Source organism: Austrofundulus limnaeus, unplaced genomic scaffold (assembly GCF_001266775.1).
Source record: "Austrofundulus limnaeus strain Quisiro unplaced genomic scaffold, Austrofundulus_limnaeus-1.0 Scaffold51, whole genome shotgun sequence".
In the NCBI taxonomy this organism is placed as follows: domain Eukaryota; kingdom Metazoa; phylum Chordata; class Actinopteri; order Cyprinodontiformes; family Rivulidae; genus Austrofundulus; species Austrofundulus limnaeus.
Genome location: NW_013952453.1, coordinates 717,505 through 734,062, shown reverse-complemented (window position 1 = coordinate 734,062; position 16,558 = coordinate 717,505). Strand labels below are relative to the sequence as shown.

At 39.9% G+C, this 16,558-nt stretch overlaps 1 protein-coding gene across 1 annotated transcript in view; it reads left to right on the top strand.

The window, feature by feature from the left end:
* Positions 1 to 1,757: 1,757 nt before the first annotated feature.
* The window catches only part of LOC106517634 (potassium voltage-gated channel subfamily D member 3), a 60,708-nt gene continuing 45,907 nt past the window's right edge, over positions 1,758 to 16,558 (top strand). The window contains exons 1-2 of the mRNA XM_014008593.1: positions 1,758 to 1,931; positions 2,807 to 3,970. Of these exons, the coding sequence (XP_013864047.1) occupies positions 2,868 to 3,970 (1,103 nt within the window). The 5' untranslated portion in view covers positions 1,758 to 1,931; positions 2,807 to 2,867. The remainder of the gene's footprint in view (positions 1,932 to 2,806; positions 3,971 to 16,558) is intronic.

Below are 16,558 nucleotides of genomic sequence, written 5' to 3'. Positions count from 1 at the left end.
AAAGAAAGAAAGAAAGAAAGAAAGAAAGAAAGAAAGAAAGAAAGAAAGAAAGAAAGAAAGAAAGAAACACTGCAGATTTTGGTGTGCCTCGTTGTAGCAGGAAGGTTGAAAAAACTAACAAGATTTCTGAAACAATAAAAGAAAAACAGGAAACGGAAATATCTCTATATATTTTGAAATCAGTTTAGTTTTCACAAAGAGAAAAAGCCACTGGCTGCTTTTTATATGGCACGAGTTAAAAACAATACAATAAACCTGTTACAGTTTATGACCATGTTGAAAAACGCCCACTAAAATCTTCATTCTATTAAAAACTGACATCATTACCTGACGTCTCTGATAACACAGAATTACAAAAGAAATTATGCAACATTATTTTTTACTTTTGAAGCACAAATTGCATAATTAACCAATAAAAAGCTGATGACTCTCAACCAGAAGTGCATGCAAAAATAGGACAGTTGTTATCACACTTATTTTATGGTTTTAGAAGCTTGTGGGGAAAACGTACAAACCAGCATTTTTATATATGCAGATTCACTGTGGTATTGTTCCAGTCTGTTGTTGCTTACAACACAAACCACAGTCAACTGAAAAAACATGCAAATCCGGACATTTACAGGAAAAAGAAAGTCTTGAAAAAGTCCACTTCAGAACCTGTTTTTATATCTTATTTTTAAAGAACAGCGCTGTAGTGTTAGTTTGAAGTTGGTGCATGTCTAATCTAACAGCAGAAGGCTTATCAACATGTTGAAGGAAGAATCAGCATATGTAATGGTGCAACAAAGCTGCAATCTCTGCTTTTTTAAAACCTATACCATATGGATATGGTGCCATACTGACTGTAAAAAAATGCATGACCACAGGTGGTTTAATAAAAATGTTCTGGAATACAGTGTGACTACTCAGAGAAAACAGCTACAGTCGAGTCAAAGACTGGAACATGTTGGAACAGAGGGTCTGCATCTTAAACAAATAGGTTGGATTAATTTGCCAAGATCTTTGTCTAAGAAACAAAAAAAGTATAAAACTTACATTTGTACAGATATGAACTATGAAATTATGTTTCTGCTGATAATGCAGCAAAATTGTCAGATGAAATGTTTTTCAAAAAAGGAGAAGCCAGAAAAGCCAAATGAAATAAATATGTGCAACCAGAGAGGCATGAGGAAATACTTGCCTCAGTTAAATGTTTGGATATTTCATGTCCCAGTGAACTGAAATTCCAGGCTTTGGAAACATTTATTCATAGACAGCTTCTGAAAACAGAAGAATCAGAAATCTATATGTCTGCTGCTGTGGTGACAAAGTGCTGCTTGCAGTGAGCCTGCACCTGATCGGACGCAGCAGAGGATTTCTTGCATTAACTAACACAATCTCACATACCTCTTGAGAATCCTGCTGCTTTTCAAGATAAACAACATCAAAGCCAGGAGAAAATGAACCCAAAGAATAGTGTGTCAGCTCTCAGGGATGGAGAAATTGAAATTCACGAGCCTGTGGAGGGTTTGGGATGTAAATAACTTTCCAACATTATTCACAGTCATTGCACTTTATTGCAGCAGTGGTAACTTGAAGATAAACTAAATTACACAAACAGAGTTTAACCCTGGGTGTGTCTTCAAGTTCAGTTATGTTTCTGAATCATCCCTCAAATCTTGTTTCTTCATCTCAGTCAGACTTTTTTTTTTTTTACAGTGTTGGCTCTGGAACTGACAGGTGAGTTCGTCTCAGATGCTGAGAGGAAGGAGGAGGAGGAGGAGGAGGAGGAGGAGGAGGAGGAGGAGGAAGGATAACACGCAGCTGGCTCGGACACACATTTTACTTTGTGGTGGAGAAAGAAGGGAAGCGCGCCGCTCCTCTCCATCACATTTCACTTCGGAGACGCTGACGGGGGAAAACAAAAGGAGCCAGGATGTAGAAGTCACCAGGTAACCTTCACGTGCATCGCGCCGGTTCCTCGGAGCGTTTTGCTTTAAACCCGGAGGGCAGGTAGTTGTGCCGCTTCGCTTGCGTTTCATCGGAGTTTTTGCGATCGATCCACCCGGGAGGAGAGGTGCCGCTCCCGGCTCAGCTCGCTGGATGTTTCCGAGCTCTTATCCTCCAAAAGACTCATTAAAACTCGTTGGTTTTTGGTCTTTTTTTATTCTAATTAATGTTCATTTCCGCGATCTTTCGGTTCCCTAAAGCCTTTATGCCAGGTAAGCACAAATTCTTGTAAAAGTTATTATTTTTCAGCTCAGGTCATGAGGAAATGTCTTTGGCGCGTGTAAGATTCATATAGACTTTTACGCGTTTTTACGCACAGGAGCTTTTAAACTCCACTGACACATAGATCAACCATGTAACTTGCCTAAAATATTTTTGAAACAGAAACAAAAATAAAACTTAAAACACATAATGATTTTATAACAGTGTAGATTAATTTTCAGCAGGTTCTTTTCTTATTTATATTCAACAGGTTTGGTTCAGTTCTCTGCAGCATCCTGCTGATGCAGATCAGATTTGAACTGATTTCTTTTTCTGCTCATTTAACTTATGAACAAGCTTCAGCTGCTATTTATACTTTTTTTCTTCAAAACGTTTAGCATTTTGGTTTGAGTCTGTTGAATTTAAACAAAAGATGCAGAGGGTGACTGGAAATTTAATTACGGTAAGTCAAAATGGGATTAGGAGTTCAAAACATCGTGCTGATCATTTTGCAGCAGCAAGCAGTTCGAGGCTGTTATCAGTGACCTAAATGAACAAAAGTGCAATTAGTAACGCTTATGTTTTTCCTCTTTATCTATTTTTAAATGATTCTTAGATGTCAGTTCATTCTGAGGACAGCCAAGTCTGAAGGCGAGGAAGACGACTTCTGCTTCACAATGGCAACAGGAGTAGCAGCATGGCTTCCTTTCGCCAGAGCTGCAGCCATTGGCTGGATGCCTGTGGCCAACTGCCCCATGCCCATTGCACCCAGAGACAACAGCAAGAAACAAGACGAGCTGATCATCCTCAACGTGAGCGGCCGCCGCTTTCAGACGTGGAGAACGACGTTGGACCGCTACCCAGACACGCTGCTGGGCAGCTCTGAGAAAGACTTCTTCTACAACGAGGAAACCAAGGAGTACTTTTTCGACCGAGACCCAGATGCCTTCAGGAGTATCCTCAACTTCTACCGAACGGGGAAGCTTCACTACCCACGCCACGAGTGCATCTCAGCCTATGACGAGGAGCTGACGTTCTTTGGCATCATACCTGAGATAATCGGCGACTGCTGCTACGAAGAGTACAAGGATAGAAAAAGGGAGAACTTGGAGCGGCTGCAGGATGACCAGGAGGAGAACAAGGACCTGAAGCAGTCCAACTTAAACTTCAGAGAGACCATGTGGCGCGCCTTTGAGAACCCCCACACATCCACCCTGGCCCTGGTCTTCTACTATGTTACCGGTTTCTTCATTGCCATCTCTGTCATCACCAACGTCGTAGAGACCGTCCCCTGTGGCTCCATGGCCAACCAAAAAGACATGCCTTGTGGCGAACGCTACACAGTGGCGTTCTTCTGCATTGACACTGCCTGCGTCATGATCTTCACGGTGGAATACCTCATGCGTTTGTTTGCCGCGCCGAGCCGCTACCGGTTCATGCGCTCCGTGATGAGCATCATCGACGTGGTGGCCATCTTGCCGTACTACATCGGCCTGGTGATGACCAACAACGAGGACGTGAGCGGCGCCTTCGTGACGCTGCGCGTGTTCCGAGTGTTCCGCATCTTCAAGTTTTCCCGCCACTCGCAGGGCCTACGGATCCTAGGTTACACGCTCAAGAGCTGCGCTTCGGAGCTGGGCTTCCTCCTTTTCTCGCTCACCATGGCCATCATCATCTTCGCCACGGTCATGTTCTACGCGGAGAAGGGCTCCAGCTCCAGCAAGTTCACCAGCATCCCAGCTTCCTTCTGGTACACTATCGTCACCATGACCACTCTGGGGTGAGTAACAGACTCGTAACATTCTTAGTTAAATCCCATTTATATTGGGTTTTGGAATAAAACAGCCATTTATGAGTTCGATGAATTCACAAAATTGATTTGTTTGAAGTTTGGCAACAAACTGAATAATTTATGAAAACCACTTTGACTTTCAAATGAGCACTGAGACAGCCTCAAACACTTTGGTGTGCTGCGGCTTAGAGACTGACAGTGTGAGTTATCACGGGCAGTGTAGCATTTATCTGTCAGCTGAACACTTGTGGCATTTTGTTTGTTTCCATTAGTGCACGCTGAAGGGTGAGACAGTGTTTGAACACTCTCTGCCATACGATGCTCACACAGACAGTACAACTGATCTGAAGCTGTGTTTAAAGTTTCTTTCAGCCTCATAGCTTGAGATCAAAAGCAAACATGAAAATGCAGTAATGGTTCACTTTGATACTGGAAATGTAGAGTGAACAAGTTTGAATTGTCCTATAGTGGCAAATGATTTGCCGGCCATGGTGTTGGGCGTAAAGCTGCTTTGTGAGGAAATAATTGAAGCGCATCAGGGAGAGAGAGCTCTCCTCTGTGTGTCTGGAGGTGAGGTGTCCCCTGAGAAATGCTCTGTCACCTTTATAATGATGCCTCCCTGCTCTTAATCTTTCCCTCAAGCTCGCTCAGAATCAGTGCCATGAATAGGAAGGTGAACTTGAAGGTGTTCCTGAAGTTTGGCTGAGTGGCATCTAATGATGCAAGAAAAGAATAATCATGATTTCCTGAAAAAGCAGGCATTCTTCTTAGCTTTTTATTTATTTATTTATTTATTTTGGCAGACAATGCTGTGACTGTGAATGAGGTGGGGGGGTGCCACGGCACTTTGGTTAATTATGTTGATGGTTTTGGTGTGATGGGGGACAAATCTGAAAAGTAAAAGGAAAGAAAAATGTTCAAACAAATTACATGTGAAACTTAACAATTAGACTTATTGTCAAAATATGTGTAAAAGTATTCCCACAGTTAATTAATTAGTCTTTCTTACAAAATCAAGCAAATAAGCTGAAAACAATCATTCAGTTGTTGTACGTTTTTCTTGGAACTGAAAGTGTTTAGCTGTTTTTGCTCACTGCAAAAAAAAGGTGGGGAGATAATGTTTTTGTCTATGTTTGTGTGTCTGTCTGTTAGCAAAATATCCCATAAGCCACTGGGCAGATTTTAATGGCACTTAGTAGCTGTGTTTCCATTGACCATGAAAATTCGCAAATTAGAACTTCGAAAATAAATTTGCTAAATGGAAACACATCAATTTCAAAAAAATATGTTTTTCGACAAAATGTTTCTGCGCTAGGATGAGGTGGTTTTATGGCCGTATTGAAATTGGTGTTTTTTGCAAAACTGCAATGGAAACACTATGTTCTCATCACGGGAGTCACGTGATCAACAACCGGCTGTTTCTACTGGCGGAAAACACGATGACGAAGAAGATAACAGGAAGTAGAAGTAGTAGTAATATCACAGAAGTACAGTGGTTTGCAAAAGTATTCATACCCCTTGAACTTTTCCATATTTTGTCACATTACAACCACAAACATAAATATATTTCACTGGAATTTAATGTGAAAGACCAACACAAAGTGGTATACAATTGTGAAGTGGAAGCAAAATTTTACATGAATCAAAACATTTTTTACAAATAAAAAACTGAAAAGTGCGATGTGCAAAATTATTCAGCCCCCCTGAGTCAATACTTTGTGGAGCCACCTTTTGCTGCAATTACAGCTGCAAGTCTTTTAGGGTATGTCTCCACCAGCTTTGCACATCTAGTGACTGCAATTCTTGCCCATTCCTCCTTGCAAAACAGCTCAAGCTCAGTCAGATTGGATGGAGAGCGTTTGTGAACAGCAGTTTTGAGATCTTGCCACAAATTCTCAATTGGGTTTAGGTCTGGACTTTGACTGGGCCATTCTAACACATGAATATTCTTTTTTTAAACCACTCCATTGTAGCTTTGGCTTTATGTTTAGGGTCGTTGTCCTGCTGGAAGGTGAACCTCCGCCCCAGTCTCAAATCTTTTGCTGACTCCAACAGGTTTTCTTCCAAGATTGCCCTGTATTTGGCTCCATCCATCTTCCCATCAACTTTGACCAACTTCCCGGTCCCTGCTGAAGAGAAGCACCCCCAGAGCATGATGCTGCCACCACCATATTTGACAGTGGGGATGGTGTTTTCAGAGTGATGTGCAGTGTTCTTTCTCCGCCACACATAGCGTTTTGCATTGTGGCCAAAAAGTTCAATTTTGGTCTCGTCTGACCAAAGCACCTTCTTCCACATGTTTGCTGTGTCCTCAACATGGCTTCTGGCAAACTGCAAACGGGACTTCTTATGGTTTTCTTTTAACAATGGCTTTCTCCTTGCCACTCTTCCATAAAGACCACATTTGTGTAGTGCACGACTAATTGTTGTCCTGTGGACAGTTTCCCCCACCTGAGCTGTGGCTCTCTGCATTTCATCCAGAGTCACCATGGGCCTCTTGGCTGCCTCTCTGATCAGTGATCTCCTTGTTCGGCCTGTAAGTTTAGGTGGACGGCCTTGTCTTGGCAGGTTTACTGTGGTGCCATACTCTTTCCATTTCCGGATGATGGATTGAACAGTGCTCCGTGAGATGTTCAAAGCTTGGGAAATCTTTTTATAACCTAAGCCTGCTTTAAACTTCTCCAAAACCATATTCCTAACCTGTCTGGTGTGTTCTTTGGACTTCATGATGCTGTTTGCTCCCCAATATTCTCTTAACCAACATCTGAGGCCGTCACGGAGCAGCTGTATTTGTACTGAGATTAGATTACACACAGGTGGACCCTTTTGAGTCATTAGCAGTCATCAGGCAACTTCTGAATGCAATTGGTTGCACTCAGGGAAAAGGGGGCTGAATACTTTTGCACGTCGCACTTTTCAGTTTTTTATTTGTAAAAAATGTTTTGATTCATGTAAAATTTTGCTTCCACTTCACAATTGTATACCACTTTGTGTTGGTCTTTCACATTAAATTCCAGTGAAATATATTTATGTTTGTGGTTGTAATGTGACAAAATATGGAAAAGTTCAAGGGGTATGAATACTTTTGCAAACCACTGTAGTATTAAATAGTAAACTCACCAACTACAATTTCCCAAAAACACAGCATACGTAGCCGCTTCCAAGTAGGGCTTCTCGCTGGAAAACCTCGATAAAAGACGCTGACGTCTCCTCTGATGATGAGCGCTAGTGTCGCGGTAGCAATATGCTATGTGTTTACATCCATTGCCGCCATGTTTGTAATGACTTATCGCGAGAACAAACGTATTCACGCGACTTTAATAGCATTTCTTACTTAATGGTAACACCGCAGTTGCGAAACTTTTTTCGACGTTAACAGAATATCGACAAAGTTTTGCGTACATTTGCAATGGAAACGCAGCCAATGACACAGATGCAGTTCAGACCAAATGCAATCGGGACTAAAAGCAGAAGACTAACAGATCCAGGCCTCCAATCATAGCCCTCTTTGTGGGAACTTGGTTTTAACTCGATATGTTTTTATTCAGTGGAAAACAGAGACTCAAAAACAAATATCCACAAAAGAAAGATTTTAAAGAATGAGACAAACAGAGGCTTCACATTCTACAAAACCATTTCAACACAAAATCGCTTTTTTATAGTAAATAATGCTTTGTGCTTTTAGATATTGTTAAAACCCTTTTTTTGTAAATTTGCAGAAATGGCTGTTAAAAGATATTTTTCTTCTAGTCTTCGTCATTAAAAAAATGGATCCACACACAAACAAACTGGACTGGAAGATGTGTTGGCTGTCATACTCAATTTTATTTTATTCTTAAAAGGATACCAAATAATGTCCTTGTGTTCATTTAGTCTCTCTGTAAAAGTGATAACATACATATCACTGGCAGACCTGAAAATTTCTTCTGACATCCCTGCAATTATTTCAGACTTTTAGAAACAGCTTCTACTTCTTTAGGTTCTGTTAAGTGTGTCAGAGTTATTTCTTTGGACAAATAAAATAAAAAGATAAAATAAAAAAATAAAACTCAGTGAAAAGCTGAGGCTTTTTCTGCAGAATAAAATAGCTCTTATTAATCTGTGTTATGTGTTAACGCTGAACAGGTAGCCTGACCCAGTGTGTGCCTTTGTATTTGTGTGTTTGTGTTGCGGGTGTAGTGTAAGTGCTATCTTTTGTGTCGGAGCTACAAAAAGGATAGAAATGCCAAGGTGAAAGCATTATGTAAATTTTAAACCTGAACAATGTGTTTGAGTGTGGAGCCATTATATGTGACAGACAATAGGCAGCAGCACTGAGAGTCCGCAGCTCGGACAATATGATCCTCATCACCGACCAAGGACAGAATTATTTTATTTTTTTGATCCTGTCCCTTTGTTCACACTGAGATTCTACAGAATCCACCCACAAAAACCAAAATTATGGAATTAATTAGGATTTGGAAAACCAGATATTGTTGAAATGGATGTGTTTGAGTTTCAAATTAGAAACATGCACTGCTTCTGTGGTCTTCAGGGTTCAATTTCTCTTCATTATTTTTGAGCCACATGCTAAATGTAAAAGGCTAAGTTCCATGTTTCTTCTGCGCTTCCTGCCTTCATGCTTTGCATTCAGATGATTTTAAAAAAAATCGTTCAGTTTTTGTCACATTGCACTACAAATTGCACATTAAATCTGTGCACTTCTTTACTTTCTCTCCACGTGGATCGGGCATCCCACACATCTAACGCTGTGGCTTCCCTCCAGTTGGTGCCATTAGTTCACTTCAGGCTGAAATCATGAAAGGAAAGGCTTTTGTCAGCAAAATATAAGTGAAAGAAGCAAATCCTGTGAAAATGTTTCATAGTCGAACCTGTGGAAAGCTCATGCCCCCCTTTGTCTTCAGATCATAATGATCTCTTAGTGTGTGTGTTTTTGGCTATGTGCTGCAGAGTTGTTCATGTTTTCTTGTTCTCTAAAAGCACACAAGTCCACCAAAATCTCATCTTCTGCGATCTGGGCCTTTCTGCCAATCACATAAATCCTCTGTTGCTGACAACCTCCATCTAAACTATGCCAACAGTGCTCCAATTTCCCACCGTTGTTGTTTTTTTTTTCCTAATTGGCAGCATGGTGGTGCAGTTGGTATCAACTCTATTGATATCTGTGCATGTGTTGGTTTTCTCTGAGTACTCTGGTTTCCTCCCACAGTTCAGAAAGATGCTCGGTAGGATGGATGGAGACGAAACTGACTGTCGTTGTGAGTGTGAATGGCCACTTGTTTCTATGTGGTTCCAGAGGTGGAAAGTAACCAAGTACAAATAATTAGTTACTTTACTTTAGTAAAAATCTTGCTTTCTGTACTTGAGAAATTATTTTTCCGTTGACTTTTTAAATTTCTTCCCTGTACATTTTCACGCAATTATATGAAGATAACCATGGCAGAGTCATGTGGTAGTCTAGTTCATCACAAATTTTTCAACAAGAGCATTTTAAAATAACATCATAGTCATCATAGCCTTTAGAAAGCATTTTTGGAAATTCTAACCATGCACTTATACTCAATACGTTTACCTTTAATACTTAAATTTTAAGTCAGAAATTTACTTTTGATGTCAGTAAATGTCAGATACTTAAAGGCTTTAACTATAGTGATGATCTTATAGGAGACTTTAACTTTTACCAAAGTAATTTTATGGTAAAATACTTGTACTTTTACTCAAGTATCGCTTTGGTGTACTTTATACAAGATTGTGTGAGCTTGTGATAGACAGACAACCTGTCCTACTTCCCTTAAAATGACTGCTGGAGCAAGGCACCAGCTCCTGGTGACCATATAAAAGATGAAGTAGACAGACAGACAGACAGACAGACAGACAGACAGACAGACAGACAGACAGACAGACAGACAGACAGACAGACAGACAGACAGACAGACAGACGGATAGATTTTCATTAGATCCTGTTGAAGTAAATGCTAAAGTCGCTGCACAATCAGGGTTTTTTTTTTTTTTTTACCTCAAAATCAACTCAAATAATCAACCATTTTCCCCACAGTCCAGCAGCCATTATGAAATGCTAGACTGTTTTTACTTCTCAAAAAAAATCTGACTATCAGGCACCATGAACTCGCCGGTTTGCGCTGCACTGTTCTCAGAAATGAAACATTTATTTAATCCATATCTAACATTTAGGCTAATTCAAACACATTTTTTTCTGCAGTTTCAAATCAAAACTAGACTCATAAAATCGCAGCAGTCAGACAAAATTAAAATTCTTCAAATGCTTGGAAAGTATGTGCCTTCTTATCCCCTCTGGATTCTCTAATGTGCAGTAAGATGTTTGTATAATTGCAAGCAGCGTTTGACGAGGCTCAGTGGCCCCGTCTGATTTTCATCTGTCGATCCTTTTTACTTGCTTTAGGAGCATATGTTGAGGCGATGAGGTCACTACGAACCCCATCTGTCAACGCACATTAAAAGGCAGCAGTATTCATCTTTATTACAGTATTTTTTTACTCTCCTGGGTTCTAATTGAGAGTCTCTGGTTGATTTGTTAGTTTAAGTCAGCACGTCTGTCTGCTTGTGTGAGTTTGGGTACGGGTGTGTCTGTCTGACACAAGTTCAAATTAAATTACATAAAAAATTGCCGCCTTCATTTTCTACTTAATAGATTTACCACAATTTTTTTCCTGATTATGTGTCTTTTACAAATTATTTCCAAGTGTGTTCAGTGGGAAAAAAAAACCATGCTGACATCCAACTTTTGGAGATAAATTCTAACATTTTAATGAAAACACAAATGATCAGACTTCTTGTACATATGAAAATGCGTGTTTAATTAAAACAAGCAGCAGTATTGTGAATGTGTCCTTTCTAACAAATCAAGCCACTTGTAAATTGGTTTTGAAATTCAGGGAGTTGTGATGAGTTTACACAACCATCTTTTTAATGTGATATGTACAGCATAATTCAATCTCTTCACTAGAACACAAGCTTCAAGGATAATTTAGCTGAGGAGAAAATAGCAATTTAGTTAAACATGTTAAACTTAAAAAAATGTAGAAAATATCATTTAATTAGGGTTAGCCATAAAAAGAAACCATTTACAGCTGGAAACTGCTCTCTGCTGTTTATGTTTCAGAGAAAAAATGATGGAAGGAGGAAATAAACTGAATGATGAATCAAAGAGGATTGTTTAATCCTTTTTTACATTTGTAGGCTGTTTTACATGAATGTTTCGAGAGTAATGCAAAAAAAGCAGTAAGACTACAAATATATTGTATATGTGATTAACTCATGGATTTTCAACTATGAACAAAGCCGCAGCAGAAATTTTGTTATGTAACTACAGATGAGGAGGATGCGGTTTCACTTAAACATTGATCAAATCATAACCTGAGCCTCAGGACTGGAAGCCACCTTAAAGCGACACTTTTCCATTTACACCGCCTCCACAGTGAGCACACCTGTCCAAAAGGTGGTCACAAGTTCATCACAGGGTCACAAATAAAAACATAAAACAGCCGATTGGTCAAAAAGATGGTGTCAAGCAAATAAAACTTTTTTGAGGTGTGTTAAATTGACGCTATAGGCACAGATATAACCAAACAAGAAAATACATAAAAACAACAAGTTTCACATTTGATGCTGCATCTGCTGCGAAAGAATGCAAATCTGAATTTCGATTGTGATGTTACAGTTTAGAAAAATGGCAGAAATGAAACCATTTTAAAAAACTCAAGGAAAAAAAGGTCCTTCACAATTTTACAGGGATGAAACTTTTTAATTTTTTACATTTTTTGTTTAAAAAATGTCGCATGAAAGTAAATAGAAATGCTTTAAGCCTGGAACATACGTGTTTCAAAGCCGTACAGTCGATGCACGGTCACGTGGTTGTTCGGCGTTCGTTTTCGTACACATCTTTCATAGCCCCGGAGACGCGCCACGCCAAGCTCCTGGGGAACCCCTCTCTCTGCAGCGTACGTCACTGCATGGGATTCCTTCCCGCCGGAGTCTATAATGCAGAAAAATAAGTCTGAGACCTGTCACCCGACATTTTTTATCCACAAATCTGTCCTCTCAGGCAAAAAAATACATATACTAAATTATATTTTAAATAGATTGCATTTTACAGATACAGTATGTATTTGTAATATATTATCAATAGAATGTATATTTTAGGATTATATTCAAAATGTAAAAAAGTATATTTCAGAAACCATACTTCAGATATGTTGTTTCAAGTACACTTTATAAAATATATTTTATTAAATACACTTTACATTTAATTTATATATATTACTTAAACTATTCTTTATTTATTCTTTTTTAAAATATACTTTATATGTATTTGTAAAAGTATATACTTTAATGCACATTTCCAAAACATATTGCAAATATAAATCCAGTACTTTTCTGAAGTTGTACTATTTTCAAAAAGATTTTATGTATGTTGTTGTGACCTTATTTTTTTTAAATCATTTTCAAAAAAAAAGCTGCACAGTTTTTATCAAACAGATTCCTCCGTGCACAATACCTGTTTTATCTCCCTTCATGAGTTTTTGGCCATTTGACTATATTTATAAATGTCTGTTTTCTGGTAAAACAGTCAGCTCTGAAAGCGAGTTCTTTTTTTTTAACCGAGTGGTTGAAGTAAAATGTAGCATTCGAGCACTTTCAGCACAAACAGACACTCACAAACTTTAGACCAATCACACATAGCAGGAGGGGAGTAAAACGTTCTGCCGGCGGGTTGTGCCAAAGGGGCTGCTGAGTCGACGCTTAGAACATTGGTGACATAATTTTCGTCATGAAACTGTGACAACCCGTGCCGATTTCGGCTGTACGGAGGGAGTGTGATGCAGGCTTTCGTCAGTTAATTAAAAGTATGAAATGTTTGCCCTGGCTCTATTGAAATAATAGCTGAGTCTCAATTCAGAGCCTGTGTCCACTGCCCCACTCCCAAAGTTGTCCCAGTTTGTGGATCCCTTCTCATGCGGCCAACGAATGCAGCCCACCAAACCCCCAAAAGGAAGGTGGCATCTGAGAATCCTTCCCAGCTGAGGATATCCCAGGATTCATTGCACCACTAAACAAGAAAAAGAACACAGCTGAGTTGTTTTTTTCCCAACAGGTTGGCATAGTTTGCAAACCTATCACAACCCAAAGAATTAGTATTTAAATTTATGTTTAGCAACATGTCTGATGAAATTTATGCTGCACTGAGATGGTAAATAAAAGGCAATTGCAAGAGCCGATACTGCTAAACATAAATTTAAAAAAAATATATTTTAAAGGGGCTATATCATGTAAAATCAACTTTTTAAATTTTATATCATGTTATAATGTTATCCTCTCATCAAAAACACATGCCCAGAGTCTTTGACTCATTCAAGCATGTTTAAGAATTCCTGCAGTGTCCTGAGGCAGCCAGGCAGGGGAGCACAAACAACTGGTTGGGTCCAGAACCACCTTTTGGGACCAGCTCCACCTCTGGGCTGTGTCTCCAAACTGAGCTTCCTCATCAAGGAGCACACCTCCCCACACCCGCACCCCGCCCGTGACTCCTGCAGGCTCTCGGCAGCAACAAAGCAAACAACTGCTGAAACTGAAACTAAAACTATCTGCTGAGCTCCCAATGCTACTTCTCAGTGCAGCTCTTTTCAGATTCAAAATACCTTTGAGGAAATGTATTTTCAGATACCAAGTATCTGTAAATGTGATGACGTGCTGAAATGGGTGGGACAGAAGCAGAAGAGGTTCTTAAAGAGACAGAGGCCAATTTCAAGTTGTTTAGAAGAGGAAGTGATGAGAAGATAAGTTTATTTTCTATTTAAACATATAAACAGCATTTTAATAACAACTGAAGTGGTTACTTTGTTATGTATAGAATTTAAATAAATGCCTGAGAAACACATAATATTGCCCCTTTAAAGTTATTTCTCTAGTGAAAAGACATGAATACACATGTGTGATCACGTACATTATATGAAGGCTAGACCATCTCAATTCACAGCTGTTTTGTGCAGCCTACCTGGACTTAGAAGGGTGTGGCCTCTGTGGGCCATGGTCAAGGTAGGCTGCAGCTCCTGAACTGGGACACATTGGGCCTGATGCAAGAACCGTTCGTACGCACAGATTTGTTCTTAAATTGTGCGTACGAGTGATTTAGGAGAATTTGTGGCATTCACCAATGTTTTCGTATTCTAAGATTTTCTTCAGATACGAACAAAATTCACGAGTGGTCCAGACCTGTCGTATATTTTACGAGCAGTCAGTCTGCTGTTATCCAGACGGGTTTTCCTCCCTAATAACTTTATATTTCGTTAGTTTGAAGATATTTTGAGTTGAAAATATACCACACTCCGTGATTATGTTGACAATAGGCTATACTGCTTGAATTAGTTATAATTTTAAATGTAATATTTTAGACTAACAATATAAATTGTCCATTCATCCGTTTCCCCCCGCTTATCCGGGATCGGGTCGCGTGGGCAGCTGCAGAGAGACCCCGCTCTCCCCAGCGACACTTTCCAGCTCGTCCTGGGGGACTCCGAGACGTTCCCAGGCCAGAGGGGATATATAATCCCTCCAGCGAGTCCTGGGTTTTCTCCAAAGTGCCAGACTTATTTTGAAAACATTTTAAAATGCTTATTTCAAACCCGCATCTGAGACCACCTGCGACCGCGCAGGGGGGGGGTGGGTACGGTGCGCAACGGTGTGGCTTCTGAATAAATGCAAATGATTTAACACAGTTGTTTATACTTTTAGCAGCWCTTTTTATTCCACAGCTGACCTGCTAAAAATGACAGATTTTCTTTTCTGGATCTCTGACAGACGGACTTCAATCTCTGAACTCGTAAAGTTTTTCTTTTTAGTTTTCGCTGTCATTTTCATGAATGGACACTTCCTTGTGTCTGGGGCAGGAAACATAGCCTTATATGGTGTTTTTGGGGTGGTAATTATGCTAAACTCCTCTCGCGTGCACGAGCAGCTGCAGGTGAAATTTACGCAGCTCATTTGCACCCTTTTCCTGAAGATAGAAGAGTTTGTTGAATCAGACGTGGCATGTTCGTACGAACCTTTCATACGAACAAAAGTAAGAGAAATTTAGGATAAGAATATGAACATGTTCTTGTATGAGGCCCATTGTTCTGAATTGTAACCAGTTGCAAATGCAATAAGAGAAAAAAAATTAGCCAACAAACCTTAACTCTAAATGTGAAAAGTTGACAAAAAAGAAGCAGATTTTATATCCAGAAAAGCACACACATTTGTACATATCCAATCATTTACACACATAAACTGACATTGCCTCTGATCGTGTCTGGACTTTCTGACCTGCCTCTCTGCGTCCCCTCGGTGTCTGCCTGAACCCAGTGGCACAGGGCAGCAGTTCTGGTAATGGGCTAGAGCCCAGAGAGAACAGGAGGGAAGAAGGAAAGACTGGCTCTGAAATCAGCGGGTTTCACTGTCCAGGAACAGGGGTGTTAAATCAACCTCAGGTGGTTGATAAAATGATCTGGATTCAATCTCAGCAAGGTCCGCTCCCTCCGGCTGCCTGCCGACACCGGCGCTGTCGGAGCCGGTCACGATCATCAGTGGAACTGGATCTGATGGAGGGGAGGGGATAAAAAAAAACCTTCTCCCCTTCCCCATTTTTCTCTCTTACTGTCTGGTTCACCCCTTTCTCCCCCTCATCCCTTGTGAGTCTTCCAGTGGAAAGTCTATTTTTAGAACAACTGGATCTATGTATGAAGGGAGTTTGAGGTTCTGCTATTATCTGATGCATGATCCAGACACAACGGAGAACAGTGGTCATTCTTTACATGCATGGCAGTAACACTAAAAGCAACAGTTAAATGGCAAGTTGTGGGCTCCCCTAAGTCCCATACAGCTTTAAAAACATTAATAACCCAATAATGAAAAAAAATATTAATGAGGTGTGCATTGAAATCTGACTCTGGTGTTATAATTAGAGTGATTCTCCCAGTTGTAAAGTCCTGGTCCTGGACGGAGGCTTGTTCTGTTGCAGGAAGTGAGAGAAAATGTTGTTATGCATGTAGGTCATGTTCCCATCTCTGCCTTAATCAGTGGCTATATATAATCTGCTTCTTTCTTCAGAGAGACTTTTAGCTCACTCCCCACCGTGTTCTCAGCTTAACATCTCTATTAGACAAAGTGGACTGGACCCAGGGGCCGGAGGAAGGACAGGAGGAGTCTGACGAGTTGTGTGTCGAGTTCATAAGTGTTTTAGTGACGCAGTGATGATTGAACTGGCTTACAGTGAGACACAAACAAACAAATATTTTATACATTTTACAGTGACTATAAAAGGGAGCCTTGGAAGTTTATGAATGGAAATTCACTCATTTTTCCATTTCAGCAAAGAAAAAAAGACAGAACACTTCATATCTGTCATGATTTGTCTTAGAAAAAACTATTTTGGCAGCAGCTTACATCTTCCCTCAAACAGAATAGTCAGGTACACGAGTTTTTGATTTATTAGTGATCTGTCTTATGGTAAGTGGTGTAAATTGCAAACATGGATGTTTTTATCCTATGTATGTATATATA